The 27928-nt window shown below is 49.2% G+C and overlaps 11 protein-coding genes and 2 non-coding genes across 13 annotated transcripts; 2 read left to right on the forward strand and 11 right to left on the reverse strand.

The window, feature by feature from the left end:
- Nucleotides 1–816: 816 nt before the first annotated feature.
- On the reverse strand, nt 817–897 carry BDQ94DRAFT_t147. Its single transcript has one exon. It is a non-coding gene; the product is annotated as a tRNA-Ser (tRNA).
- Nucleotides 898–1212: 315 nt separating this feature from the next.
- BDQ94DRAFT_178806 (FAD-binding domain-containing protein) lies at nt 1213–3361 on the reverse strand (the record flags this gene model as incomplete). Its single annotated transcript, XM_026773206.1, has 6 exons — nt 1213–1383; nt 1470–1697; nt 1772–2446; nt 2502–2700; nt 2759–3201; nt 3284–3361. 6 exons carry the CDS (start codon nt 3359–3361, stop codon nt 1213–1215), a joined length of 1794 nt encoding a protein of 597 aa, XP_026626331.1.
- Nucleotides 3362–4377: 1016 nt separating this feature from the next.
- On the reverse strand, nt 4378–5479 carry BDQ94DRAFT_159554 (uncharacterized protein; the record flags this gene model as incomplete). Its single annotated transcript, XM_026769086.1, has 5 exons — nt 4378–4558; nt 4615–4692; nt 4751–4982; nt 5018–5295; nt 5388–5479. The coding sequence occupies 5 exons, from the start codon at nt 5477–5479 to the stop codon at nt 4378–4380; spliced, it is 861 nt and encodes a 286-aa protein (XP_026626332.1).
- A 660-nt stretch (nt 5480–6139) lies between these two features.
- Nucleotides 6140–6211, reverse strand: BDQ94DRAFT_t146. The gene has a single exon. It is a non-coding gene; the product is annotated as a tRNA-Cys (tRNA).
- A 327-nt stretch (nt 6212–6538) lies between these two features.
- Nucleotides 6539–8935, reverse strand: BDQ94DRAFT_178807 (MFS general substrate transporter; the record flags this gene model as incomplete). The annotated part of the gene is made up of 11 exons (XM_026773207.1): nt 6539–6610; nt 6660–6850; nt 6915–7218; nt 7275–7438; nt 7492–7664; nt 7713–7817; nt 7862–7935; nt 7981–8180; nt 8227–8320; nt 8375–8758; nt 8909–8935. 11 exons carry the CDS (start codon nt 8933–8935, stop codon nt 6539–6541), a joined length of 1788 nt encoding a protein of 595 aa, XP_026626333.1.
- Nucleotides 8936–9348: 413 nt separating this feature from the next.
- Nucleotides 9349–10691, reverse strand: BDQ94DRAFT_178810 (NAD-dependent epimerase/dehydratase family protein). Its single transcript, XM_026773208.1, has one exon. It carries the CDS (start codon nt 10424–10426, stop codon nt 9458–9460), a length of 969 nt encoding a protein of 322 aa, XP_026626334.1. The 5' UTR covers nt 10427–10691; the 3' UTR covers nt 9349–9457.
- Nucleotides 10692–11360: 669 nt separating this feature from the next.
- Nucleotides 11361–13096, reverse strand: BDQ94DRAFT_178814 (uncharacterized protein). The gene is made up of 2 exons (XM_026773209.1): nt 12873–13096; nt 11361–12812 (listed from the first exon to the last, which is right to left on the reverse strand). Exons 1-2 carry the CDS (start codon nt 12989–12991, stop codon nt 11396–11398), a joined length of 1536 nt encoding a protein of 511 aa, XP_026626335.1. The 5' UTR covers nt 12992–13096; the 3' UTR covers nt 11361–11395.
- Nucleotides 13097–13873: 777 nt separating this feature from the next.
- On the reverse strand, nt 13874–15042 carry BDQ94DRAFT_143930 (uncharacterized protein). Its single transcript, XM_026766350.1, has 2 exons — nt 14247–15042; nt 13874–14180 (listed from the first exon to the last, which is right to left on the reverse strand). The coding sequence occupies exons 1-2, from the start codon at nt 14807–14809 to the stop codon at nt 13988–13990; spliced, it is 756 nt and encodes a 251-aa protein (XP_026626336.1). The 5' UTR covers nt 14810–15042; the 3' UTR covers nt 13874–13987.
- Nucleotides 15043–16119: 1077 nt separating this feature from the next.
- BDQ94DRAFT_159558 (uncharacterized protein) lies at nt 16120–17174 on the reverse strand (the record flags this gene model as incomplete). The annotated part of the gene is made up of 4 exons (XM_026769087.1): nt 16120–16393; nt 16448–16749; nt 16813–17008; nt 17098–17174. The coding sequence occupies 4 exons, from the start codon at nt 17172–17174 to the stop codon at nt 16120–16122; spliced, it is 849 nt and encodes a 282-aa protein (XP_026626337.1).
- Nucleotides 17175–18510: 1336 nt separating this feature from the next.
- On the reverse strand, nt 18511–20263 carry BDQ94DRAFT_178817 (zinc finger MYND domain-containing protein; the record flags this gene model as incomplete). Its single annotated transcript, XM_026773210.1, has 3 exons — nt 19856–20263; nt 19586–19788; nt 18511–19535 (listed from the first exon to the last, which is right to left on the reverse strand). Exons 1-3 carry the CDS (start codon nt 20116–20118, stop codon nt 18511–18513), a joined length of 1491 nt encoding a protein of 496 aa, XP_026626338.1. The 5' UTR covers nt 20119–20263.
- Nucleotides 20264–20397: 134 nt separating this feature from the next.
- On the reverse strand, nt 20398–22800 carry BDQ94DRAFT_143938 (NADH:flavin oxidoreductase/NADH oxidase). Its single transcript, XM_026766351.1, has 5 exons — nt 22272–22800; nt 22086–22217; nt 21656–22006; nt 21433–21585; nt 20398–21364 (listed from the first exon to the last, which is right to left on the reverse strand). Exons 1-5 carry the CDS (start codon nt 22338–22340, stop codon nt 20777–20779), a joined length of 1293 nt encoding a protein of 430 aa, XP_026626339.1. The 5' UTR covers nt 22341–22800; the 3' UTR covers nt 20398–20776.
- A 223-nt stretch (nt 22801–23023) lies between these two features.
- BDQ94DRAFT_143940 (NAD(P)-binding protein) lies at nt 23024–24232 on the forward strand. The gene is made up of 2 exons (XM_026766352.1): nt 23024–23319; nt 23391–24232. Exons 1-2 carry the CDS (start codon nt 23056–23058, stop codon nt 24066–24068), a joined length of 942 nt encoding a protein of 313 aa, XP_026626340.1. The 5' UTR covers nt 23024–23055; the 3' UTR covers nt 24069–24232.
- Nucleotides 24233–24691: 459 nt separating this feature from the next.
- Nucleotides 24692–27476, forward strand: BDQ94DRAFT_159562 (Zn(II)2Cys6 transcription factor; the record flags this gene model as incomplete). The annotated part of the gene is made up of 6 exons (XM_026769089.1): nt 24692–24787; nt 24850–24923; nt 24980–25172; nt 25227–25894; nt 25961–27132; nt 27229–27476. 6 exons carry the CDS (start codon nt 24692–24694, stop codon nt 27474–27476), a joined length of 2451 nt encoding a protein of 816 aa, XP_026626341.1.
- Nucleotides 27477–27928: the final 452 nt, after the last annotated feature.

The raw sequence follows: 27928 nt of genomic DNA on the forward strand, positions 1-27928 counted from the left end.
CGACGATGAGGGGCAATAGACATGAGTGCTCTGTAGGAGCGGAGGTATACTACGGGGTCCGTATACGTTGTAGATTCAATTATTGGTCAATGGGATGATAGTGAGGGGCCATGGATGGCGACGCGTGGTGTACCTGCGCTAAAGGGTTGCGAGAGAGAGCTCGTTGCTGACGCCATCGGAGCGCTTGATTGGATGTCTGGCCTCTCGTTGTGAAATGTCTGCGGCAAAGGCTAGACTAATTCTGCCAGGAGGCCCTTGTACAATATCTTGTGCTATTATTTCTGGTTGATGATGGACTAGATCCATGTCTGTTGCTTTGTTTGCTGTTCTATGTTTTCAAAGGGTGGTTTATGGGTCGGGCTGAGATACTGCAGCTGCGGGATCATCAACACAATTACTCAGTTCAAATGTCACTCAAAAGGTAAGTAAATGCATGATAATTCTGGCGTGCTGTAGTGCTATCTGACACGTAATAGTGAAGAGAAGGAGAAGCCTTGATTGAAGTAAAACCATCAACAATAATTAACATCAGTAGTGGTGGTATATTCCTCGCAGTTGTTAGCGCACACAATATATATTTATGAAGTGACTGGGTATCCGTGTTTTATGTTACCAATTGCAATCACTTAGAAAACTAATCTCTCACCACCATCAAGGTGGGAATGAAGACTGAAGTAGATGTACTATTGAGGTCATGATTAGTACGCCTAAAATGAAAATCTGATTGCAAAATAGGAAAATATGATGAAATTTCTGGTGAAGCGTTCAATGTCCTTTTGTTGATGAGCAAAACAAAAAGTAAAAGAAAAAAAGAAACGTCAGCGACAGGACTCGAACCTGTGCGGGCGAACCCAATAGATTTCTAGTCTATCGCCTTAACCACTCGGCCACACTGACTAATCGTTGAAACAATGAAGCATTATAATAGTATATCACCCTTTTACGGCCAGGCTTCAGATCATCTTTTGATGACAACCTCGGATATCCAATAAATTAACAGCAATATTGTTTTGTAGTCACCCAGCGCCATAATTAAATTATGCATAGAATATTATATTGACTCTTCTAGCGTAGTAAGTAAGGATAGAGCCTTATTCCTTCATTTGCCAATGTGTAACTTCCTGTGATAAACCCCTTTCTCAACGTTGATGTCTCCCTATATATTCATACTACTATTCTTACACTACTAGTACACCGGTGACTATATAAACCTTAGAACGCCCGACACAACCTTCCATCCACCTGCTCCTTCCATGCCTCACTACCAACACAATGACGACACCAAAGCAAACCCTCGGGATCATATGTGCTCTTGATCGCATGGAGTCGAGGATAATGCGATCCGAAGAACGAAGTCTGCCACTCTGGCTCGAATGGGTTTGCCTATAACAACGATGATTCGTTAGCCCCATATCTCGAACATAGTTTGTCTTCAATTATCCAACTTAATCATGAGGAAAACTACTTACCTCGTTGAAGTAGCATCCGGTATCAGGGGCCAATTGCCGAAGGGCATACCCCCTGCCGTACGTCATGTTGTAGATGGTCTGTTCGGCCAAGGCTAACGGAAGGGATTCATTCCAGCTTTGTTGGACGATTAGGTGTACGACTGAATCTCTCCAAGCCGTGTTCAGAGCGTTGTCGACTGGGGTGGAACTGCCAGTCATGGTGCCGGAGATTGAAGGAGCGGATACGCCCTGCATCCAATATTTCTCATTAGAAAACAATTTCTATGATGGGCACGGGACAGGGTCTTAGGAGGGTTACTTACATCGACAGAATCCTTGCGAGACATGATGGCCTCCAATGTATCGGCTAGAAGTTCAACATCTTCCTTGACAGCCCGGCGTGGGATGAACCGTGATGCCCGCACACCTTGCGTCTTGCCGACCGTTTCAATGGCAGGCATCATCTGCACGACATCATAAAAAGGCAGCGTCATCATTGGCGCAACCATGCCGGTCGCAATAGTCTCCTGGGTCTTCAAGAAGTTCTGGAAAGGACGGACGAGCCTCTCAGCAGTGCCGTTCTTCGCATTGTACAACAGCAGAGCACCGTTCAGGTTTAGCTGCGGGGAGCTGCTCATGGTGTAGTATCCATGAGCACCATTCACCTGAAGCTCAGCAAGGTAACTGTGAGATTTCGCAACGAGTCGGTACCATTCATGCTCGCTGGTTGTGTTCTTGGCGGTAAGGGAAAGGTTGACCATGGTTACCAGAGGCATGGGATACGCCTTGACAGTGACCGAGACAATCACACCGTAGGTGCCGCCTCCGCCTCCGCGAATAGCCCAGAAGAGGTCCTCGTGCTGGCAAGCGTTCACGGTCACGAGGTCGCCTGCTGGGGTGACTATCTCCGCTTCGATGATGTTGTCTGCGCCCATGCCGTATGTGCCAGTGGCCAGGCCATGGCCACCACCGGTCGCCCAGCCCACGACTCCGACGTCCTAGATTTTCTGTCAGGGTTTCTGCCTCAATTCTTCCAGAAATTTCCTTCCTTACCATATTTGTTCCGCCGACAGCCGTGGCATTGTGTTTAGCGAGTGCGGCAAAAAGTTCACCGTCCTGCACACCAGCCCCGAGAGTAGCAGCCATCGTCCTCGTCTGGTTCGCAGTTTCCGCGGTGGAATTGATCTTGCTGCACTGGTGAGGCTGGAAGTGCTCGTAGAATTGAATCTCCTTCAAGTGATGGGTCCAGATACTATGTACCCGTTAGCAACGATCATAGTATGTATCGAAGACTGAAATGAGAAACATACGACAAACTTCCATGATTAATACTGCGCTCAGACCCATGGCCGGTATTCTTGATATTCAGTCGCAGATTCCACTTCTTCGCAAACTGCAGCCCAGCCTGGATGTGACTAGCGTCGGTGGCATTGATCACATAGACCGGGTAGTTACCAATACCGCAGCCTTCCTGCTCCGCATGCACATTTCCTGTGATGCTAGTTCCATCAGGGTAAATCGGATTGCAGCTGTTGTTGGACCAGACCGGGTCATCGACGCTGACTGGGTCTGAGGCATGGAATTTTGATGTGGTCCAGTTGCCCAGGACAGACGTGCAAGCTGCTGGGTTATAGTTGGGCTCGTTGGGATAGCAGACGGATGCTGCTGGTACCGCTCGGATAAGTCTTCCGGATACGGTTTGGTTGAGAGAGGTCCATTGATCTGTAGATGGCCAGCATGGGTCGGAGGGGGACTGCAGGGTAATTATAATAATGGCGATGGTTAGTGTACCATATATAGTAGAATAAGAATGTATAACTCGTCAGAGAACTTACGCATTTGCAGTCGAGGGCGCTGGCCACGCCGCTGGCTGCTAGAATAAGCGTCGCGAAAAGGCTGCTACCACTATACATGGTGTGATATTCCCTGTCTTTGGGCCGATGGTAGTACTTTTTTCGGGGGCTTTTTCTGGAGGCCGCATGACGGTTTATATAGAAGTACTTCAGCCCTACGACTAGGTCGCAGAGCATTACTACATACTCTTCACTCGTTCAGTTAACTTAATCGGGTAAGAAATTAACGAAAACGAGCGATCGGAAACATGTGGGGCGGCACTAGATTCCCCGGTTTAAGGGTCCAGAAACTCTCACTCTTCTGCATTAGGATGTAGGAACGAGTACGAATGAAGATCGAGCATGAAATTGCCTTCGAGTGGAGGCTGGAGACTCCAGGCTGCAGCCTTAAATTCAGTCTCAGTTCCCCAGAACCACACGCAAGGGTTCTCGGTGATGTCTTTAGACCACTTACAATTCATAGCCAAGAAGCTTCTATCCCCTTTTTCTTCACTTACGGTGTCTTTCCTTTGCATTTTCGCTACCAGATATCTCTGACCATCGGTAGCTAGCCAGTGCGAAACACACTACGGACCCGGATAGTATCTTATAATTATTCCCTAACATTCTTCTCAAGATTAGCTGCTACATTTTTTCAGCCGAGCGCCATTTTCAAACCAACATTTACAGTATAGATACTATCTCTAATGTGCTACATAAGGCGATAAGGCCAGGACTTATCAATATCTACTGTAAAAGGGGATATCTTTGTATTATTACTCCTCGATTTGTTTTCTTTCTTTCTTTCGAAAACACTAATATAATGAAGGCTATACCTAACTTCTCAGTTGGTTTATAGACCCAAACTAAACTATCTCCACTGATAAAAATAGGCTGCTGAAATACGTAAGTTCTTCTTGGCTTCACCCGAATTCCACTCAGGCTATTAAGCCACAGCACCACGTTAAGGTGCGAGCTCATCGCTGAGGGGAGTCTTTGCTAAATAAAGTCCCTTCACAAACGTGACAAGCAACATCCCTAAAAATAAAAACCAGATGCGGCTTCCCGCCCCTGTAGCTGGATAGGTAGATTGAAGTTCAAAGAAGCCAACCCTTTTGTTCGAGTCCGGCTATAGGAACGTTGTAATCAACCTCTCCTTTCGGAGCTATGGCCAGGCCCCAAATATCCAGCACCTTTGGTCCGTAATCATCCAACTTATGATAGAGCGTTGGCGCTATATCCCGCAGATCAAGCGGTTCGAAGGTGCCTTGAATATAACTATTTAAATATAGATTAGTATGATCCAAACAGATCCTTGCTACTGCAGATCTTACATATTTCCTGATACTCTATCCCAGAGCATCCTGCTTAGAGATGAAGGAACAGCAGTCGCTTTGCTTCTGATATGCTCACTGTTTGATAGTTAGAACAGGCTGATTTTACTACATATATATCAATGTAAGCACATACAGATACGCGACCTGGAACGCGGTGCGAATTCGATCTCTTTCAACCCTAGGAAGTCTCCAGAAGAGCCCTTCCTCGAAGGCTCTCCCGTCTTCAGTGTAGCTGATGAGCCCATTACCAAGAGGAACCCCAGAGAGCTTATTGTAAACCATGTAATATATCTTACCACCTGGCAAGAAGAAGCGGCGATTCTCGGTCTGCGGCACTTCCATGTATTGAATAGTTTTGGGGAGTACTTAGCATTGTGGAGGGTCAGGAGCTTGTGGGCACCAACAGCTATTCTCACGCAATTGGGAATCCCATAAGTCCCCCGGGGGGCGGCAGGACAATTAGTGTCCACACAAGGGATTTCCATGAACACCCTAAGAATAGCCTTCTCGTTTGAGTCCTCGACATTTTCACACTCGAATCTTGCGTGGGCGAGAGGGAATTGACACCATTCCTCTGCTTCTTCCTGAGTGTACGCACCGGACTTTTCGCTAATCTTATGTGTCACTGTCCACGATGAAGGAGGCAGAGAATGAGGCCATTCTGCGGGATATTCAGGGCTCTGTCACCGATAGAGATCTGCCTCGTTTTCTCTGCTTCTTGCTGAGCAGATGTATCGAGCCCCGCGCTAATCCTCAGTGTTGTTGTCCACGATGAGGGGGGCAGAGAATGTAGGTCATTCTCCGGGAAATTTAGGGTTATCCCGTGCCAGAGCCTATTGGGGAAGTACGTGATTCGAGACATTGTCGAAGGCAGTGGAATTACTTCGTTGATAGAAGAGGTCTCGATGAAGATGTTTCGAAGTAAAGGAGTCAAGAGGGGATAGAAACCGTCAGAACTCGCTCCTAGTACGCTTCAGAAGTGAAACCACTGGAATTCAATACCGCTAGGCTATCCGGTGAAAGACTAAGATTCAGAGTTAAGAGACCCAGAATGCGCATTCCTTATAAGCTTAGGTGAATATGAGGCCGGATCCTCTCAGAAACGAGACGGGCCTAATGTTCCAGGGACACGTCGATACTACGGCAGACACCTATCATAGTGATGTTCCTAACCCCGGTACTTTGACGGCCTTAACTAGGATCTTGCAATTCCAGTACTAGGCTAAGTAAAGCATTTCACTACTTCAAGTTTGACCTGACGCATTGTTTCAACAATTAACATGACTATATCATGCGCTCATCGTAATTCCCACATGGCACAAAGAATCACCCCAATTTGATGCCTAGCAGTGAATGGTACTTTATTCCACCTCACCCTTCCCCTATTGTTCTCTCCATTGAATAAAACAATATGCAATATTAAAAATAAGAAGGTAAAAGGTAAAGATTGAATAAAAGCATAAATACACCTCTGCCTCATATTCCAGCGGATGGATGGACCGAGGCAAACAGTGCAAAAAAAAGGACCGAACGCGGTTCGAACGCGTGACCTCGGGATCTGCAATCCTACGCTCTACCACTGAGCTACCGATCCAGGTTGTGGAACACGTCAGTGTTACAATTCATAAGCTACAATCGTAAATGACTTGGTATGAGTCCTAGATAGATGGTTGTGTAACATAAAAGAGAACATTGAATTCATTATGATAATGGTAACACAGACTTGGGCATGATAGTTCCGTTGTTCGCTTTGTCCACATTAAACTTTTGTGGACTTGGACATGAAGGCACCCACAAGTCATCTGCCTACTATTCGGGATTAACCCGATTAGGCTCATGTCTGCTCCGTAGATCTATGTAACAGTACAACGTTTGGCTGGTGTTTACATTGCCACGGTATGGAATAGATATATAGCAAATACTAGTGTGCAAAGCGGAAATCCAACCTCTTGCTTCCCGTGTCTGTCGTGTTCTGCAAGTAATCCTGTCGTTCCTATGTGGCGAGTTAGCTGACTATTACACCAACACGACACAACACTAACCTCTTCGGTCATTGCATTCCAGACGCGCTCCCTGTGTTTGTTTCTATAGATATAGTATATCTTTGTGGCAATAAAGAGCAATATAGCGAGGATATTGATTCCTATGAGAGCGGAATTTCCGCGATGGTATTTGGGTTTATCGTCCGCCCGGTAGATGTTATTCCCGATAATGGCGCCGAGTTGGACGCACACTGTTATCAAAGTCTATCAGAGATAGTTCTTTGTAATGTACTAAGGTGGAAGAGGCTGACTCACTGTTATATAATGCTGCTGAAATGGTTCGGGTTCCCACGTTGTTAGAGTTCTTCGAACACCATCCCACCAGGATAGCGTGGCAGTAGGGATAGCAGAGTAGCACGGTCACGATGGCATATGTCCCCCATGCGTTGGTCATTGTACCAGGCCAGAACCGGAGGGCTATAACGCAGGGTAATGTCCATATGGATTGGATCATTGCCACCAGGGAGCGCTCTTTCAGCCAGTCACTGAGACGAGTGAGGGCTAGCAGACAGATGATGTGCCCGACACTATAGGGGATGGTAAGAAGGTTCGTAGTGAACTATTTGATCTTGAATTAGCATGCAATATTGAATTTGTAGAGATCAGCAGGCTTACGGTGCCGAACCCCACACCCTTGAGGATCAGAGTGATATAGGACGTCATTGGTGTCATAGGGATGTAAACCACTAGTCCGAGAAGATAAATCGGCCAGATGTCATAGTCTCGGAGGGAGTTCCAGAGACGACGCGGGGTTATGGCTTGCCGGTTGTGCATGTCGCCTGGTGCATGTGAGCATGGAAATCAAAAGTAAGAGGATGTAACAGAAACGTACCCTTCGAGGGATCGTCGCGCAAAACCCGGTTGACCACGATACTTACTTCACGGTCTGTGAACCACCCCTTTGGACGAAACCATTTCTTGGTGTCGACAGCGGAGGCAGGCATACGGAAGTAGGATGCCAGGCCAATAATAAGAGTGATGAGGCCTTCGATTAGGAAAAGCCACCTGTAGGTTCTATTAGACTTGTAGAGCAAGGGAAAGCACGATGCATACCTCCAGCCAGCCATGCCCTGAACACCACGCATGTGGAGAATACCGAATGCGAGGAACGAGGTAATGATAGTAGTTAAAGATAGAGCAGTCCAAAAAATACTATGACTGTCAGTAAATGGCTGAGTGAGATAGAAGAGGTAGAATCTCACCTCAAGCGAGTTGGTAATTCTCGACTAGTGTAAAAATAAGATAACCACAACACAATGTCAGGAATGAAACCACCCTATACAGGTTAGAAAGACCTCTCAATCAAGAGCATTTCACTCACCTCAAGAATCCCCAACAATGCCCTTGTTGCATAGAAAGATTTCTTCCCACTTAAAGCAGCCTGTGCTGCAGCAACGATCGACCAAATAGTCATCTGCGTGGGAATCCAGCGATCGGGACCCATCTGCTTTGACACCAATTGAGAAGGCAACTCGGCTAGAAGGAAGGCGACAAGGAAGATTGTGTTTCCGGTATTGTAGTCTGCACACGTTAGAGACCTAGTAGGTAGATGAAGCGATGCGCTCACCATTCGTGGTGAGACCAAGATCATCCAGCAAATTGTCCGACACAGCTTGGACAAGATTTCCTCGGTCAACCTGAAGGCCAAAGAACATCACGCACTATCACCCGTAGTGAGCATACTTCCAAGTAAAGCAAGGATCGCATTAACCTACAGCCCATAGACACACTCTCCAGTCCAATTTCCGGACGAGTGCTTTCTCCTCTTCCGCTGTCCATGTAAGTGTTGGGTCAAAGACATGCCGACACTCGTACTGCGCTTTCTCGTAGATGAGAGCATAGCGCTCCGCAACATCAGGGTCGGCGAAGGGATTGTCAAGGGTCTCATCCGTCGCATCTTCGTACGGGCGTGTATGGACCTGAGCTTTATCCTTCGGAGAGGCAAGGCCTTGCGAAGAGTCTGAGTACTGCCGCTGATCGAATTGATCGGCAGTCTCTTGACTGACATCCTTTTGAGGTGCCATGTTGCCAGTAGTAGGTAGAAAAACTGCGGACTCCCATACTTCCTCGTAGTAGGCCGCGATCGGAAGCTTTAAAGGCTGCAAGCTGCGAGCTCGCAGCCACCAACCCAAGGCACGCCATTTCCAAGATATCTCGCGACGAGAGATAACGGAGCATCAATGCAAGGACCTCCTCATGGCAGACCACTCATGTTCTGCACTCTATACCGCGTGTGATCAGATACTAACCATTCTAAGCGAGGGTCCTTCATGCATGATTAGATCGAGTGCGAATTCTTGGCTAGTCAGCCGTGTCCCAAGTCGTGATTTAGGACTTCAATTGCTTCATCGTAAGTGAGTTGGATAGTCTTTGAACGTGTAAGAGCCATGCAATAGCCATGCAAGAGCCATGCAGTGATGGAGGTAATGATGATGAGCCATAATGAGTTTATGTCTGGATAGTATTCTTCATGCAATACGGTCTACATTTTTGCAGTTGATCAATGCTCCTAAGCCAAGCGGGAGATGGTGCATTGGCGGAGATGGCGTCATTTGGAGGGGTGCAGTTGCGTGATGAGCCTGCCAGTTGGCGAGATCGGGAAGATAAGCAGCTTAAAGACCCCATTCGACCATGACTCGTGGGAAGAAACTAAATTCACTATAATAGCGAGAATAGTACGGATTGTTATACTTTCACAAGTCGGCATTGCTATTTGCTTGGCAGTACAGACTGATTTGGTTCATTCAATTCGATATCGGAAGAAAACGCTTCTAAAGGCGACATGTCTTACCGGCCAGTCACTCCTCATGTACCCATCCGAGGATCCTATTCGCCTTTTCAGCTGTAAAGAAAGACTGGTTTCCTTTGAGTTCGTGCCGAATCTCGGTATCGGGATAATACTTCTTCGCAAGCTCGATCGACGGCGTGTCCTGCGTCGTGGTCGGAGCAACAACATTGAATATCTCACATCCATTGAGTTTCTCAGCCTTCTCCACAGACAACAAGCAGGCTCTTGCCGTCGCATCCGGGCTCACCCATCCCCACAAGCTCTTAACGGCTGAGTCCTCCCAATTCTCATTGTGTCCTTTCTGTGCCTCCTCACGGGACGCCACAGCATGGATACGCATACACGCGATGTTCATTCCGGGAAACCATCGAGCAAATGTTCTTGCTTGGGTCTCAGCTTCTTGCTTAGCCAGTGCGTAAGAATCTGTCGGGTTGGGCGGTGCTTCTTCGTCAACGGGAAAGTATTCAAATTTAAGCGGTCGCGTGGCATATTCGAGACCGATCGCGTTTACTGACGACGCATAGCAGAAGCGTTTGATCCCCAGTTGTGCAGCAGCATAGAAGCCGTTGAATGCCGATGTAACATTGTTGTTGTGTACCACTTGGTCATCCTTCCCTATGGGGTCTGGTATGGCAGCAAGATGAATAACGGCATCACAACCTTTGAAGGCTTCAAGCGTGGCTTCGTAGTTATTGGCCGTGTCTGCGGTCTTCATCTCGGAATTGGGCGTCCCATCGTACTCAGTATCGGTCCGATCAACCTGGACTGTGGAGTGGCCGGCCTGAGAGGCCTCTCTGACAACGGCGCGTCCTACGGTGCCGCGGGCTCCGGTAATGGCGATCTTCATATTAGCGGTGGGATTGAGGCTGGAGAAATTCTTGCGGTGGAGTTGGCGGATGTGATATGGGATCTGTCGTGAGAGAAGCCGGGAGGGAGCTATATACGCCAGGAAAATGGTTGATCGTCGTGGAATGGACATATTTAACTGGGGATTTGACGATGCAGGGATAATTGCATCTTGTGGACCTGATATGATGGTGGTCTGAGTCCATGACGTGGATATGATGGTAGCGAGCAATTCTCACGGCGCTGGTTGCTGCGACGCCCATGACGCCAGAATGACAATCCTAAATCTCGGCCTGGAGCTCATCCAGACTACCAGAAATTGTGCCTCATTTTGCAAAAGCAGGTGTGTCAGGGGTAAACCATTCTAGAACGTCTAGAATACATATGCAATGTTAATGATGTGGTGAATGCGGGAATCGAAGATGTGATGTCATTCCGAGGGGATCGTCTCCATCATCCTCGCTATGGGCCTAAGGCAACGACACCCGTGTCAGCCTTACCCGGTGGACTTGTTCTCTTTCTGCTTTCTGATGCAGTAAAATATATATATACTCGGAACATTGCATATTGGGATGTCCGCCCAAGTAACCCTGTTGGGAATAAGTAGGGAAGCTGACGTTTGTCGCTATTTTAAAAGGATCATGAAAGCCGATGAAGTGTTTATTCATTCGGAATTCTTCTCATTCCAGCTACAGGGATATTATTCTACAAGGATTTTATCGGCTTTCTTTCCATGAATCAGGAATAATGATTGAGAGAGAATGGTATATGTCCCACATTTTACAGCGGAACTGTTCTGTATGATTGATGCGGTATGTGCGAGAGAGAAGTCCAGGTTAAGGAATTTCCTGCCCACATCCCTCTACAACACCAGCTCAGGGACGGAATTTCGCTCATGAGCGAGCAATTCCATCATAAATAGCAAAGAGTGTATAGTACATCGACATAAGAAATGTAGTAAACGAGTGAATGATACCCATTATATCCTTATAAGCCGAGGATATATGACCGACGGGTGACTTGAGAATATTCCAAAAGAGCGTGGGACTTGGGTTTGGTGAACAGCGGCAGAGTCTCAGACCGCATCTTAGGACTTTTACCATCAGGATGACGGCTTCGCGGCCGACCCGTTGGCTTGTGGCCCAGCTTGCTGAGCAGCCGCTGCATGCATTTGGGCGTTCTTCTTCTTCCTTCTGTGTGAGTTGGGCTTGTTCTTTTTTTTAGGCTGAGCGGGCTGCTCTGCCGGTGGTGCCTGGTTTCCAGGCGCCGGCTTCGGGAGTGGTACTGACTTTAACTCTGGCTCCGTTTTAATCACGGGCTCGGGTTCTGTCTTTCGTTTGAGGTCCGGTGGAGGGAGGGATTGCAGTTGTGGTTGTAGCTGCGGCTGCGGCTGCGGCTCGAACTTTAGCTCGGGCTTGGGCTCGGGCTCGGGTTCTGGCTCTTGTTCTAGCACCGACTCGGGCCTTTGCTCTATCTCCAGCTCTGGCTTCTGCTCGGGCTCTTGCTTTGACGTCTGCTCCGGCTCAAGCTCCTGATCTGGCTTTTGATCTGTAGGTGGCTCCGTCTCTGGCCGAAAGCTTGGTTCTCGCTCTGGCTCTGGATCCGGATCTGCCCAGTCCACAGTCTCTCGCCTAATCAAAGGAGGTGAAGGAGCAAATGTCGGAAACTCCCTGGGTGGAGAATCGCTGCAAGATGAAGCCCAATTGTATCCATTTTGGGCTGGAGAGGCTAAGAAAGCCGTTGAGGGTGGGATCGGCGAGTGGGGCCGTGAATGCACAGCATTGACGACAGTTGGCGTGTCATCTGCGGAAAGCGGCTCATCGGGATACCGTGGTGAGCTCTCCTCTTTATCATCAGGAGATTCGGTGGTCGACTGCTTTTCTTCCGCAGGAACTTTCTCCTCAGAAGGGATTTCCGTATGGCCGTTGGTCTGGTGGTGTCCGTTCGGTGCAGTTTCCCGCAGCGAAGTCAGTTTATCCGCGTAGATCTCCAAAGTCGTGTACATCAAGAAACGGTTGAAATCGTCATCAGAGCCCAGGCCGTCGCGCACAACTCGGTACCTGAAGCTGAATTCATCTTTCTCGAAAGCAGCAGCGAGCTTATCCCGGATGAAACTCTCAAACCATGAATCGTGGCCTGGAAGTTCAGAGTACACCTTGCTGACCGTCTTCAGAAGTTGGCGCGTTGACACTTCTTCACTGAAAGTCAGCATATACCGTTTGGCGTGCTCTTCAAGTCCGAAGATGCTGTACCGCCTCGCAGCATGATAGGCATAAACACTGCGCTCGAATTCGCGAGCCCAGGGGCATTTCTCCGGGCCAAGATCCGTTGGTTTTAGGGTTTCATAGCAGCCAGTGCTGAGAAAGTGGATGAACGTATGTCCGATGTCTTCGTTAATGTCGCTGATACGGAGTTCCGATGAGTTGTGTGATAAGCTTGAATAAGGGCGCAGGTGGTATTCAGCTATCTTGAAGTGGGTTTGACCGATGACAACGGTGGCGATTGGTGTCGTGTAACAGCTAGATGAACGCCAAAGTTAGTGGATCCATCCGCAAGCAATGTACAATGACTTGACTGACCTTATCTCTGGCTGAGGGTATTCTGTTATCGGGATCTCCTGAAGTTGTGCCTCACTTTCCTGAGAGCGCAGGAGGTTGTAGTAGAGCCGCTTGTAGTTCTTTTGGCCCATTTTGTTCATCAATTAGCCCAATGGCTGATGAGATGAGTAGATAAGCTGGTTGAGGTGGGGGAGTATGTGAAGATGAGAAATTTTTGTGCTGCTGCGGCACGGATTGTCTTTAAGAAAGGGATGAAGGGATGGGCGGATGAGTGGATCTCTGAAGTCTCTCGAAGCCAACTCAGAGCCGCCTGAACTAGCGCCCAGAAACCACGTCAGTTGCATATGTAAATGCAAGGTTGTCTTCTTAACGTGTTTTGGGATGCACGAAAGTTGTGTGCATTTGATTGGGATGCGGTGTTCCGGGTTGAAGTGGGTATGAGCTGGCAAGAATTCAGACCGCAATCGGGGAAACAGAAACACATCGGAGTGCTGTGCTGGACTGGCGATCAACAAATTGCGATGCTATTCTGAGTGCCCTGAGAGAAGATTATGATCTATAATGGGCTTCTAGTAGCCTCGTCAGATTTGCGAACCCGATTCGCCCATTGTCTCTCACAGATAGAATTGTGCCTTACGAAGACCAAGCCTCGTCTTCGCCGGGCCGCCCAATGTCTCGGCGCCATGGTACTCGGTGACCTAGCTGCATGAAGAGCATTGCGAGTCCAGTGGTTGAAGCAAAGTCAATTGCGCAGAATGTTGCATGGACAGGATGTGAGTTAGTATGAAACAGAGGAGTTCGAGGGAGATCATGCTAGAGATTCAGGCATCGGTGTGACGGGCGCCCGCAGTGGAGACTCGATCCACATGACAGCAACGTCGAGAGTCGGTTGGCGCACGGGCGCATCTGCTTGAGTTTCGTTCTTACCAACACCGCCACGACTTTGTAAGATAAACGCCTGGTTATTTGTGTTTCTTTTTTACTTTTAACAGTGGAAACGTCTTATTCATCATTGCAAACGACTTTATGGCTCTTGCGCTGATGCATCTAATCGCTTCTTTCCATTTATCTAGATTGTATAGACCATGTCCCCAAAGCTATTCTGCTGATCTGCTTAGAACTCTCTGATGCGATGTCTACTCGCCCTTAACTTTGGATGTGCGATGCACCCAGACATATACAAATGGATAGACCGATTCAGGCAGCAGTGTCCACAAAATAATCCCTGTACTCCACACCGACGCCACATATTCCCAGTTTTGTGGCACATTCCAATACCTCCAGAAGAAAACCCCGTAGGCTGTATAGCAGCCCAAGTATCGCATGAGCCTGGTATCCCCGTCAGCATCTTCTACAGCGGTGTAAAACGCAAGCAGGCCATTACAAATCACATACCAGATCTCCAACGAATGACCTCTGGTATCCCACTCCTTCCACAGGGTCGCTAAACAGATCCATCCGATCGGCAGCTGCAGCAGAATCCCTGTCCAGTACGCTGTGACCTGCTCCCTCTCATCTGGCCACAGCATCGTCAATCCCTTCAGCACGCCTACGCCCGCTAGTACGAAGCCCACTATTCTCCGTACGAGCCACGCCCGATCGCGCTTTTCATGCGCTCGCCATATTGCCACTGCGACGAAACCAACGTCAAGGAGAAACCATGCCAGAAATGCAAGAAGCTCAAAGGTGGTAGTTGTAGTCATCACCGCGTAGAAAAGTTCGTAGGCAAGTGTTAGGCTCATGAATTGGATCCCCTTGACTGACGCAGACGGGTATGTCCGGTCACTGTATGTGCGAATCATGCAAAAAATGTAACAGAAGGCGTAGAGGATCCCACAGCTAATTATAAGACCATCCTGAACGAACAGGTAGCTCTCAGGTGGGGAGAGAGCAGCGTCGGAAGGTTGTATTATCAGGTGGGGAGTGTGGTTGGCGAGGGTGAATGATGGTGACGGCATTGTGTCCTCTTGGATGCTATCTTCCTCCCAGTGCTATAGCATCGAAACAAAAGCCGCCTATACAGGATATGGTGCCAATATGGGCTTCTATTGAGGGGTTAGGAGGGGTATCTCTGTGATTAAGAGAATATATAGCCTATTGCCCGATCGGCTTCCCGCGGATACGCTATTCAGTAGATCGCAACTGCGGATCGGCTAGGAACCCTCGGGATGATGTCAGTGGTATGCGTACGGATAAGCGCTCTTCCAGTTGGATAGTCAATCCTAAAATTATAATGAATCTCTGCTTGAATTAGTAAAAGAGATCGAATAAGATCGTGGAAGATCATATCTATACTAAGGGTCTGAAGGAAGTGGACCATTACCATGGAGCTTTTATCTCTCCACCTAGTAGCCTCTCTACCAGCCTCAACGGTGTGATTTGTGAACGGCCACTGATTCACTGTTGCCTGAAATTGGCGATACTTGTATTCCATCTGTCATGTTCACTTCCGAGATTGTGTCAATTGCCAATCTTGGTCAGGGTGCATATGACTTCTGATAACTTATTTCGCATACTTACAATGGAAACGACAAGATGACTGCTTCAGATGCTGTCTAGCCGTTCTTTGTTTTCATGGTATGCCATTTGGGTCATCTCATATGCCCCTACAAGCACGGCTCGTTGGATCGACATGACTGAACTGAAGTGATGATTGTTGGTTGGAGTAGTATAGAACAAGAATGTGGGGTGTTGGAACAGTGGAGGCCTGAGGTATACAGCCATCGCTGACTTGATCACTGGACCGAGTTGTTCCACACTTTGATTGTGAAACTCCAAGTATCCCAACCTTCGAGCCCAGTGTTTGTCAAGCTCTACTGGAACCGAGATAATAAGTCTTTGTGTTATCCAAAGACTTGCGCATTGCACTTTATTCCTCCGAGGCACTTTGTTCTATAGCTTATGTGATAAGACACTGCAACAGTGTTGCGACCGGATTGAACCTGTATCTGCCTCCAAGTGGTTACCCAACTACGGGTCTTGTTCAAAAGCTAATGTGTATGCACAGTGATAAGAACTAGAGAAGCCCGGATCATAATTCATTCCTGGCGAATACGACGCTATATCGCCTACCCGCGAGACAGTTATTTGTGGACTTACCCATCCTGCGGTCGGGCTCGATGAGCCAAATCGCAGCAAAATCACGCCATCGCGCTAAGATCCCATTTATAAAGACTAGCTATTCCCCACAGCCAAGTGAGAATCTTAATTTCACGGTCAATGTCATTATTCTATTCCTACGACACCCTAGAAGGGAGCGCTGATGAGCCTAAAGCCCGCGATATAACCTCCAGCCCACATAGCCACCTATCCCAGCGATTGTGGCCACAAATGTGCCTAAGTTAATCATGGAATTCTTCAATTTTGGCTCCAGATACTCTTCAATAATTTTGTGGAATCTGTCTGGCTCATTGCCTCGGGGGTACTTCTCTTCAGGAATAGGCACGTCTAAGAATGGACAGATCTCCTCCCAGCCCAGTCCATCCTCAAGTCTGACGACAAGAAGTCTATCTTTTGGCAGTGTCTTCTTCACTTCTTGGATGCTATTGCCTATAATCAGCCCGGATTTCACCGTCAAAGCCAACAGCGACACTTACTATTCAACATAGTTCTTACGAAGAGCCGCTTCGTTGTTCGGATGGCCGGGGTTTGTTCCGTCAGAATAAGCCCAGTACATCACTTCGGCCAGATTAAAGAACTGCCCCACTTCCGAGTTGAAGCGCCTCAGAATGTTGAGTGGAAATCTGTGGCCCGCCATGATCGCTTCACCAACCGTGTTGTTGAACGATTTGACCCATTTGTCAGGCGAACGCTCAGTCACTATAAATTTGACGTCGGGGTCTTCAATATAACCAGCCAGGGCTCGGAGCCCAATATAGCTTGGTATCTCCATCAAGCACTAGTACCACTGGCAGTCAGCGCACGGCTGTTAAGGTTACAGCGGATATCAAGGTTAACGAACGTCACAATTCCCTATCCATCGATCAAGGTCTGGCGTCTCGTATCTCTTGATACCAGAGAATCGATTATTATAAGCTAGGATGCCCTCTGTGAAGGCTTTAATGTGAGGCTTTCTACCCTTGAGCATCAGGTCGATCATATGATATGGTGTATATCCAATCATTTCCAGGGCTTCATGGAGACCTAGAGTACCTGTTCTGTTATCGACATCCGTCAGTCCGAAAGACGTTCGTCTTGCTACCAGGATAGGCCTGGCTGCATCTAAGCCGACAACGGAATTCCTTACCTGCTGCAGCTGGCTACAATGAGCCGCATCTTCTTTTTGTCGGCTGGCTCAGCCAGCCTGTCAACTTGGCGCGACATGTTCGAGTCTACTGCGTCTGCCCACGGTCGGAATTGTGAAGAGCGAGAAAAGACCCAAGATGACAGAGGACCCCATATTTAAGTTTCTTATTACCCTCAACTCTCAAGGTCAGGTTGCAAGTTTTACGACTGGAGACTGAGCAGCCAGTGGGCTTGGATAGAGGTCTGCAGCTAATTCCTGGTGTCTCTCGGCTAGAAACTGGTCTAACGGCTCGAAAGTCTCACCTATCAACAGCATTCCTGCTTCGTCTGCTGTGGAGAAAAAATGGTTATGACGGCCGGCATGTGGAGCCGCCATGACCATTTAGGATCCTGGACACAAGGCTAGCCTGCCGTGTGAGGCTTGAGCCCAGAAGAATTGGTTTTGAATGGTAGCTGAAGCCTTTATGACTGGACGTACCTTCGAATTGGACACGCCGAGCCATGATTGACAGTTGCTGGAGAAGTTTTGTTAATCAACAGACTCAACGATTGGAAGCAATGTCGCCAGTCTGGCAGCAGTACTGGTGGTAAGACGGTTTTTGCAAGATGAAGAGTCAAGGCGTTCGGGAGGTGAGAATGCCGCATCGACTTAAGGCGTCTTACCGAGTCAGTCGCATTGCATTTACCCCTCTCACCCCACGCCCGGCTCGTAGTTTACATGATATGCCGTGTTTATTGGAGCCTTCCTATGAGCCTTTCCACGCCGTTATCGCTGCCCAATTTGGGAGTGTCATCGCAGCACATTTGCAAGCCAACACCCTTCACTACGAATTGGCCAGCTTCGACCTCCGACAGAGCAAACCCCCCACGAGTTGGCATATAATCGTTGACAAGATATGGGAAAAACAAGTCAACTTCGACCTCATAAAATATGAGAATTTCTTTGCTGATGGCGGACAGCAGATACGTCATGATTGTCAGCAAAATGCCATGGTATTCAAGTACCGGCTCGGCAATTGAGGATCCGCCAAAAGTTGCCGGACACTATCTCCGCGTATCAGCTCTACGAATGTCGTTGGAGCTTCCTCAAATAGCCCGTGCAGCTCACAAATTTGCACCTACTATCGGCCTCAACGCTAAAGCTATCGGCATCTTATGAATCCCAGTAAGCTCGAAGTGGTTTGATACACCAAAATGCCCGTGAAGGTAAGTTGATGTAATATGTATTAGGGTATTTACTTGTTTTGAGCTCGAATGAGTAGACTTGGAACTCCTCAGTGGCCGGTTATAACAACGCACTATCAAGTTGATTTGCTCTGAATTAGACGATATATCCCATAGTTCAGATAATCTAATATGGCGCTGACTTACATGCATAATCCTAAGTGCGATGGACCACTCGCATCGAAGCTAACTAGGAGGCAAACGGTTCATAGCTACTGGCAGCCTCATCACCACCGGTCTCCTCCCAAAACGCTCGCATGTTTTCGCGTGTAATAAAACTCAAAACGCGCTTCTTATCCAGCAGGGTGGAGCCTTCTGATATCATCACATTATTGAATATTCGTTGGAGTTCATGTCTCGCAAAGCGGCACATCATCGCTACTTCGCGCACATCCAGATCCTGCTCGTCTTGACGTGCAACCCACACATTTCCAATATCATGGTTCCAATACAGAGGAGCCCAGCCCCATGAAGAGTCTAAAGGGTTGGTTTCCATCATCATGAATGCCACATTCTGATTGCTGCTTGCGGACCATATTCCGTCCCATCCGGGAGGGTCATGGTGGAACTCAGGGTTGGGGTCTTTCCAAAAGAGGAGCGGTATGCCGAGATGAGCGGAAATCGGCGAAATGGAATCGCGCTGCCTAGCAGAAAGAGAAATCCGGGTTGAGCGATTTATGTCGACTGTAACGAACGGCTCCGATCCATGGAGCTTTATCTCCCCGTCGCAGCAAACCTTCACGCCCCGAACAACCTTATGAGCCCGATACTGCAGATCTGGAACAGATTCTCTGACATCCGTGTTTGCATACCTTACTAGGTAGTCCATCAGATGCCGAAAATTGGCCGGTTTTATGTCGGCATAGTCTTCTGGGTGGATCTGCCGCATCGCAACCATGGGGCCATTGTATGCGTGGGGAGGGCTCGTGGTGGATGAGGCTCTTACAGAAGCCAGTATGCTTTGATTTGGGGGCGAATTGTCGATTAGATATGCGTCGCGATGCAGCAGAGTAACACAGTATCCTTCATTCCGCAGGGTAGATGAAGCGAAACCAGACCCTAAGTTTCGATCTCGTACCTCGTTGTGTTCCACATGCAACCTTCCTGTATTCGGTGAACCAGGACCAAGGTATGAATGCACCAGTGCATCTGTCCACCACTCCCTTGAATCTTCGTCGTATCGGCGCTTAGTAAAAATCCATATCAGAATAGGCTCTATTTTGTCACTTGGAAGAAAATGGCTCGCCTGTGCTCTGGGGATGGACGGCCAGGCTGGGTCGCAAACTTCTTGCAAAGCAACTTGTGGGAAGGAAACTCGCTTTCTTGGCAATTTTTTGAACAATAATATATGCTGCGACAGCACCCACATCGCCGGGCTGGCGTTTTATTACACATCACGCAACAGTCTTCAGGCTCAAAGTTTGGGCGTGGGCCAGTCCTCGTGTGTAAATCTTGGGTCTTGCCCTCGCTGTGTCATGTTATTGTCAGTTATCCACAGTCACCTATCCTTTAGAAAAGCAACAGGGCGGTCTCACTTAAGTTGCAGCTTTGTCCAGTTTTTGGTCTGCTCGGCTTTAGCTGTATCCACATACTTCTGTCTTTGGTGCCACTCTTCCAGCGTAAGGTTTGAAAAGTCCGACACAATGTCCGATTGCATGACATTTGGTAAGGCCGCCGTTGCACCTGGTTGGTTCCTTTCTTTGACTGAACCTCGGATGCGGTTTAGAAGGTCGTTTTCTAAACCAATGGTAGCGAGATATATGGCATCCGTATGCTTGTTAAGCCTTGTTGCTTTCATCGCTTCCAGCCCCCCACAGAGAATAAGGGAAAGAGAGCAAATAGCTGAACCTGACTTTCCACCACCTAGACAGGAGAAGAGTTAGGACCCCCATTGGCGCAGAGTTACCGCAGCAATACCGGTAAGACCTCTGGAGTAGTATGCCCAGTAAGGAGGGGGTGCTCATCTATTTCTTTCATCATGCCATGCCTTGATAAGATATGGACTAACATAAGACCAATTCGTGCGTAATTCACTTAGAGGCCGGCGAACTAGGGCGACCCTTGATTTCTCATGATCCTCAAAACTATTCGCTACATGTAATAGGCCGACTGAGCAAGCTAGATACAAAAGTTGACGTCGAAGGGCCTGTATGGATTTGAAGAACGACGAAAATCGGTCGTTAATGCTTGAGGTTGACTCAAAGCCCTCCATGACAGGCTTTTGAATGTCCATTATTAGGACAATACGGCAGTGTTGTTCCTTTGAACCTCTTGAGCGCTTCCTAGCCATACTCTCTGCAACAGTTAAACTGTGGTTGAATACTGCAAGCATCTTGATAGCCACTTTGCGACTAACCTCTTTGTCCTTGGCAAGCAGCATTAGGTCTATCTAATCAAGTACGAACCATGAATAGTAACAAGGAATGCTAATTTCTTCAACTCTAAGCCAGCAGCAGTCACCGGTGACGGCGCTTTCCAGCGAACCCCCAGTGAATCTGATGGGCTGCCTTCACATCAACATCGAGCTCTTCAGCGAACGTCCACACCAGACCTGGATTCTTCTGAAACATGCGGCCGATGAGGACCATATCGAGACCCGCGTTCAAGAGGTCATTAGCCTGCGGACCGGAGGTGATGGCCCCAACGGATGCCACCAGAAGACGATCACCCAGAGCCTCTTTCACCTGGAATGCATAGGGGGACTGGTAGGCGGGGCCCCCCTTGATCTGCTGCCGGGGATCATTCCCTCCGCTGGATACATCGAGGACATCCACCCCGTGCTCCACCAGAACCTCCGCCAACCGGACTGTCTGGCTCGCGTCCCAGCTGGGTTCGCTCTCCAGGTGCTCCAGCCACTCAGTACCACTCACGCGGAAGAAGAGAGGCATGTTCGGAGTCATATGCTGCCGAGAGATGTCAACTAGCTCGAGGGCCAAGCGAATTCGGTTTTCGAAGCTTCCCCCGTATTCGTCTGTCCGTTTGTTGGATGCGGGGGAGAGGAATTCATGAATAAGGTACCCATGCGCACCGTGGATCTCGATTGCCTTGCGACGGAAATCAAGCGGAGTCAGATGACGGAACATTCTCTACGGGAAGCGGATGGAAGACTTACATCGAACCCGGCACGGACCGCTCTCTTTACCGCTTCACCCCAAGCCTCGACCAAGGATTGTATCTCGTTGTGAGACAACTCCCGAGGAATGATGTTCTTATCCTTGAAGGCGATCGCACTCGGGGCAACCACATCGTCTGGCCAGCCATGACGCTGTTCAAAACGCAAGGTAGAGGTTAGTCCAGAAGCTTGGCTAGAGTGAAGAGTGAAGGGGGGTTCTTACCGGTGCAAAGCCATCGTGGTCAATGCCATTGACCGATTTAACGGGAGCTCCGGGCCCTCGGTTCATGCTCAACCACGGGGCAACAGTGCTCGCTTTCCGGCCCGCATGCGAGAGTTGGATTCCGATCAACTGGCCCTGGCTATGAGCAAAGTCCACGATCCTCTTCAACGGGCCGATCTGCGAGTCTTTCCAGAGGCCTGAATCCTCCGGGGTGATCCGGCCGTTAGCTGTGACCGCAGTGGCTTCCACAAAGGAGAGGCCGGGTCCACGCGAGATGATACCACCCAGGTGAGCAAAGTGCCAGTCCGTGTGATGTCCATCTTCGGCTGAATATTGGCAGAGAGGAGAGAGCTTGAAAATTCCAGGTTAGTCTCGAATTGCCAAGATTTGAACAACAACAGAAAGGAAAAGTGACACGAAGGCAACTCACCAGAATTCTGTTCTGGAGCTCAATTCCTCGAATACGCAGCGGCGTAAACAGCTTGGGCGTATGAGGGTCTTGGGGCGCGGGCACGAGAGCGGTGCCCGCCGTCGGAGTCTGCTTGGGGGTGAAGTAGGGAATCTGCAGGGGATCGTCAGCAATGAAGCGTCCAATGTACCGGAAGTTCTAACTTACACCGCTCGCCGGTTCGTTAGCAATCTCCACAATCTCACTTTCATCGGCGTTGAGGTAACGGGAAGGCATCTTTGTTGGCTTTCGTAATGTCGAGTCGAATGTCCTCGAATTGCGTTGTGCCAGACCTTTATCGAACTTGATATTACTCTGGGCGATTGGAGTCGTTTCTACTTATACAGAGAGGTCAATAAAGCGGATGTAGATTTCTAAGCGCAGCCTGAGTAAATAGAGTAAGAGTAATGTGAGGGTCTAACAACTTAGTTCTCATCGAACGCCACACCGCGCACTATCCAGGGTTACAAACGACCTTCTTACTAATGGCGCTGTTGTAGTTACATGAGCTTGTCTCCGGGTGTTCCCACCTGCACATCCACTATTGGCTATGATGCAACAACCGGACACGCTCCGAGTCCGGTGGACTCGGACTTGGCATTCAACGGATGGTCCGGCGGACCGTCATTTTTTATAGAAGTTGGCATCTGACACCCAAAACAGAACAATAGACGAAATGAAAAAAAAAAAAAGAAACAGAGAATAGAATGTTGAATCCCTCATCCATCTCCACGCTACGATCGTTGCTTTTCTTGGACCGGAGGGGGGCAAAGACAAACCTCCATTCTACTTACCACCTCAGGATGACAAATACATTAGGTTCTGACAAATTCACCAGGATATTCTGGTATATGTTCGATTTATTCCAAAAAAATAGTATAAAAGCTGAGAGATGTAGCAAGAAACCTCGACCAAGTCAGTCATACTTTGTGTCTTTGCTCGTAAATCCAAGATGAATACCCCCACCATCGGAGTCTTCCCGGCTGCAGGAGGTATTGGCGGGAGCACCGTCAAGCATCTCTTGCCACGTCTCCCATCTGAGAAGCTTGTGTTTATCGCTCGGAGTCCTGAAAAACTCAGGAATTTGCCCGTGGACCAAGCTGTTCTTCGGCAGGCTGACTACGACGACGACGAGAGCTTGAAGGTTGCCTTCGAGGGGCTGAACATACTCTTCCTGATCTCCTACGCGTCCGTGGAGCATGAATATCGAACTGAGGTAAACCTTACCCCTTAAGTGGAAGCATCCAGTCCAAAATGCAAGCTGACCGCGATATGCTTGGGGGATAGCGACACCGCACTGCCATCGACCATGCGATTCGCATGGGTGTGACACATATCTTCTACGGGTCGCTAGGCTACGGCGGGAACCCCGAAGGCGATAAGTCGGTGGCACACGTCATGCAGGCACACTTGGACACCGAGAGATACCTCGAGGAATGCACGCGGCAGCATGTGGGTTTCTCCTACACGGTCATCCGCGAAGGTCTCTACTCCGAGTCGTACCCGCTCTATACCGCTTTCTTTGATCCGAAGCAGCCCGTCGACGAGATCAAGATCCCCCACGATGGTGCAGGCCCCGGGATCGCGTGGGTGAAGCGTGAGGAGCTTGGGGAAGGGACCGCAGAGCTCATCAAGAGATTCGTGCAGGACCCGGACGGATTTCCATATCGCAATCGCAAAGTGCTCTTGTCCGGCCCGCGAACCCTGACCCTCGGGGAAACGGTTGCCATTCTGGCCAAGCTTGCCAATCATACGGTGCGCATTCGCCAGGTCTCCGTGGATGAATTCGCCAGACAACCTCAGGTTTCTTCCAACTTCACTTACCATGGCGTGGATCATTCGAAGTTGTGGACCTCCACCTTTGAGGCCTTTCGCCGAGGAGAAGGCGCTTTCGTGTCCCCTTTGCTAGGCGAGCTCCTGGGACGCGAGCCGGAGGACTTTGAGACTACCGTGTCCCAGTCTTGACTGTACGATTGAGGAAATGGCTTGTGGGAACATGATATTTGTATGATATTCGCATAGATTTGGATGGATTTCTGCAACTGTAACATGATTATTACCTTATGTTGGAACAGATTTCTGCCAAGTAGACCAAAACAATATATCGATGGCCACCAAGCAGCAGGGGTGACTCAAAATGTCTCAACTCCTTACCTAGTATTGATACATCCAGGCAAATCGGAAGAACAAGCAGAAGATAGAGAATTGCAGTAATTGAGAACAGACACGTGCAAAGACGTAGGCCTATAGACAGCTAAATCGGAGTGTTACTGCGAGTAACGGCAAGTAGGTAGTCAAGTATCCAGCAACCCTTATAACATGAACTACTACTAGTAAGTACTTACTGTAGTACTCAGTTATGGGGTCAATTATGCGACCAATGGCAGGAAAGGTGGTGGACAGAGTTGGAAAAAACTCCAGTGGATTACTAAGCACTGTGACTGTAACCAACCTTAACTACACAGATAATTCCAGCGCACCTTACCTGTTTAAAATCACGGGAAAGCTATCATATCTTGCTAGATCTAGTCTAAGTTCTGTCTTCTTTAAGCAGAATTCTGCTTGAAGTATAAACCTCTCGTCGAACCATGTCAGATGGGGCTCGCTCGAGATTCCCTCCGGGCAAACCGTCCGCTTCGTCACGACGGCATGCCTGCGATCGTTGTCGAAGGCAGAAGCTAAAAGTAAGGAGACAAGATCGACACGTCCTTCGAACCTCCGCGCTGACCGGTATGCGCTCCATCAGTGCGATGTTGAGAAGCCATGTTCTCTATGCATGCGCTCTGGCTTTGTCTGCGAGACAACCTCGGCACCTTTGCGGTAGGTCGATCGTTGTCCACTGGCTACGTTGAACTCCTAGGTTAAGTAAGTTCTAGCAAGTCGATCCGATCCTCTAGGTCTTCCGGCTTGCGGGATAGAAGCAGCTATCATTTGCGCTCTGGTATGGGGACTCCCTTAGGAGTTGATCAAGCCCGTCGCGGCTTCCATCACGGCCTCAACAAGCATTTGGAATCCCTTGCCGAACCCGATCAATATCACCAAGCATCTGCAGTAGAGCTTACTGATCAGGTAACCGCCGATACCCGTCATTTCTCTTCGCCCTGACCACTGATGTTCGGGTAGCTTTTTCAGAAGCACGATCAAGGGTCGCAAGCGTCACCTGCGGCTCCTGGGAACACTTCTGCGCTTCCTGGAGGGGCATTTCTGAGCACCCGAAACCTGGGACACGCCAGCAGGGAAGAAAGTACTAGCCTCGCTGAACACTTCCCGGGCCTTATACTTCCATCTCGGGCGATCTCGGACTTCTTGCTGCAATCGTACTGGGACTCGGTTCACTGGTTTACACTGCTCTTCCACATTCCTTCATTCGAGCACAGCTACCGCCAGATTCTCGATGATCAATGTGTAACTGCCCGGCAGAAAGGCACTGCAGTCCTGATACTAATGGCGCTCACACTGGGGGCCACATATGCCCCGGACGAGCAAAGCATGCAAATGGGGATCTCTCGGTCAGAATTATGTGTCCTGCAGGAGAGTATGCTGAACCAGATCCGATCCCACTTTTTTGACATGTTAGACACAGGAGGGGTAGAGTGTGTGCAGTTATGCATCCTGCTCAGTACATTTCACCTCTACACTGGTAAACCGAACCTGGCAATGCCCATACTTGGCGCGGGCATCCGCAGTGCCCAGGCGCAGGGGCTGCACAAGGAGGCGCTGTGGGGCCCTGCGAATGAGATTGTGGTCGAAGTCCGCCGGAGGACTTGGTGGGCTCTCTATGTTTTTGACAGGTGCAGTTGCCTTCCGAATGGAGAACAGTAGGATTGACCGTGGATGCTGATGTCCGCAAAAATCAGGTTTGCTTCCATCACCTATGGTCGGCCGCCTTCGATCAGCGACTCGCATTGTGCCGTGACCATGCCCCGAGATTTGGACGATCTGATGACGGTGCATCCGGTATTTAGCTTGAACCACCATCGTGAATCGAATGCAGACCGGCCACCCGCTACCTTGGGCGCGTATCAGAGGCACAAGTTTGAGCTCTATTCCATTGCCGCTCCGATCATAGGCGATATTTACGATCTTAACGAAGGGAAGTGGGAAGCGGTCATAAACCAGGCTGTGGAGATTAACACGAAGCTAGTCGCATGGTTTGACACGCTGCCCTTGGAGCTGCGACTGGAGCACCATCTCGACCTGGATACCTCGCATCTAACCAGGCAGGAAGCGGAGGTGTGTCGGGTATTCGAGCTTCAGGCCTTGGTCCTGCAGCTAGCGTACGACAATATCCAGATTATCCTCCATCGACCTTTTCTCCGATACACACGGCGCCTGATGACTCAGAGCTCTCGCAGCTTGTACTCCGATGCGCAGCCCACCAGCTTCGAACAGTGCGAGCACTGCGCTCGGCGCACCTGCAGCATCATGCCACGGTACCAGAGGGTCCTGCGCGCCGCCCAGACTACTCAAGCCGCCGCATATATCGCCATCCAGAACTTCACCGCAGGCGTGACACTAGGGATGGTAGCCCTCTGCAACCTGGGGTCTGTGCAGTCCTTAAATGCCAAGCGCGGGGTGGCGAATTCCATTGCGCTGCAGAAAATGCTCGCCGCCTGCTCCGTCGTATCGTCGCAGACGGTCAAGGTCCTCAAAGAGCTGCTGGAGCTGATCTTCCGTCGAGAATTGCAGAGTTTACTTGGCCAGCCCGCCGCGGAGCCATGCCCTCCGAGTCGCAGTGACAGGATGACGCATGAACCCAACGGGCGCGAGCGCCCGGCGGCACACCGTGGTGGATTTGCAGATGAAGGGGGCCTCGACCCGTCCGTGTCGGCCATAATTTTCAACGACCGAGCAAGCACGGAGCAGCTTTCACCCAAGGTCCCGGGGGCCTCAGAGGCGCGGAGGGATGCGCAGGGTCCAGCCGAAATGCAGCATGAGGGGATGAGCGCGGCGGCGCCGGGTGACGAAGTCGCCAATGCGTTTCCCTTGGTCTGCGGAATTGATGAGGCGCTCGAGTTTGTACAGCGAGGTGTGTACTTTTCTTTTTTCCTTTTTCTCAATATTGGAATGACCCTTGCACTATCCCTGTTCAAATGTTCAGTCCGTCTAATCAAGCGATTCATAGTACTGTGGGAGAACTCTGACCCAAGCATACCTCCGAGCAATGACATACTGGCCACCACCGGCATGCAGCTCGAGGCGTCCGCACAACCGCCGCCATCTGTCCCACCAGGATCAACCTTGTCCGACTCCTTGGGCAATCATCTAAGTCCGATGGCCTCGATGGCCGAACCTGCGAGTCACGGCCAAAATAATTTCAATACTCTGCAATTAAGTCAGAGCTGGATCTGGAATCCTACTGACTTCTCTTGAGGAAAAGATGTGCCAATCCGTCATTCAAAGCGGGAGAAAGAGAAGTCCTGATGACTTTAATGGATCAAATGTATTCACGGAAGGGGGGCAGCAAGAACAAGTTCAAGGAATTGACAATTTATTGAGAGTTATTCGTGATTGAAGAAATTCTCTGTTGTGGCTAACATACAGGGGCAATCTGCACAATCACAAACGGAATGGATTCCGCTGTTACTACACACCAAACTATCACTCTCTCTGTCTCTGGTTTCACATTCTCCTCGACATGACACAATCAATCCCATCCCTATCAACAACACCCCAATTCGCTCCCCGCAGTCAGTGAATCCATCCTTTCCCCCTTTCCTACCAGTTGTTCCTCACAATCACTATACCCATCCCGATATCACGGGAGAAAAGGAGAAAAATACAGAGGAAAAAAAAAAAAAAAAAAAAAAAAAAAAAAAAAAAAA

This window comes from Aspergillus welwitschiae (genome assembly GCF_003344945.1).
Source record: "Aspergillus welwitschiae strain CBS 139.54b unplaced genomic scaffold BDQ94scaffold_16, whole genome shotgun sequence".
In the NCBI taxonomy this organism is placed as follows: domain Eukaryota; kingdom Fungi; phylum Ascomycota; class Eurotiomycetes; order Eurotiales; family Aspergillaceae; genus Aspergillus; species Aspergillus welwitschiae.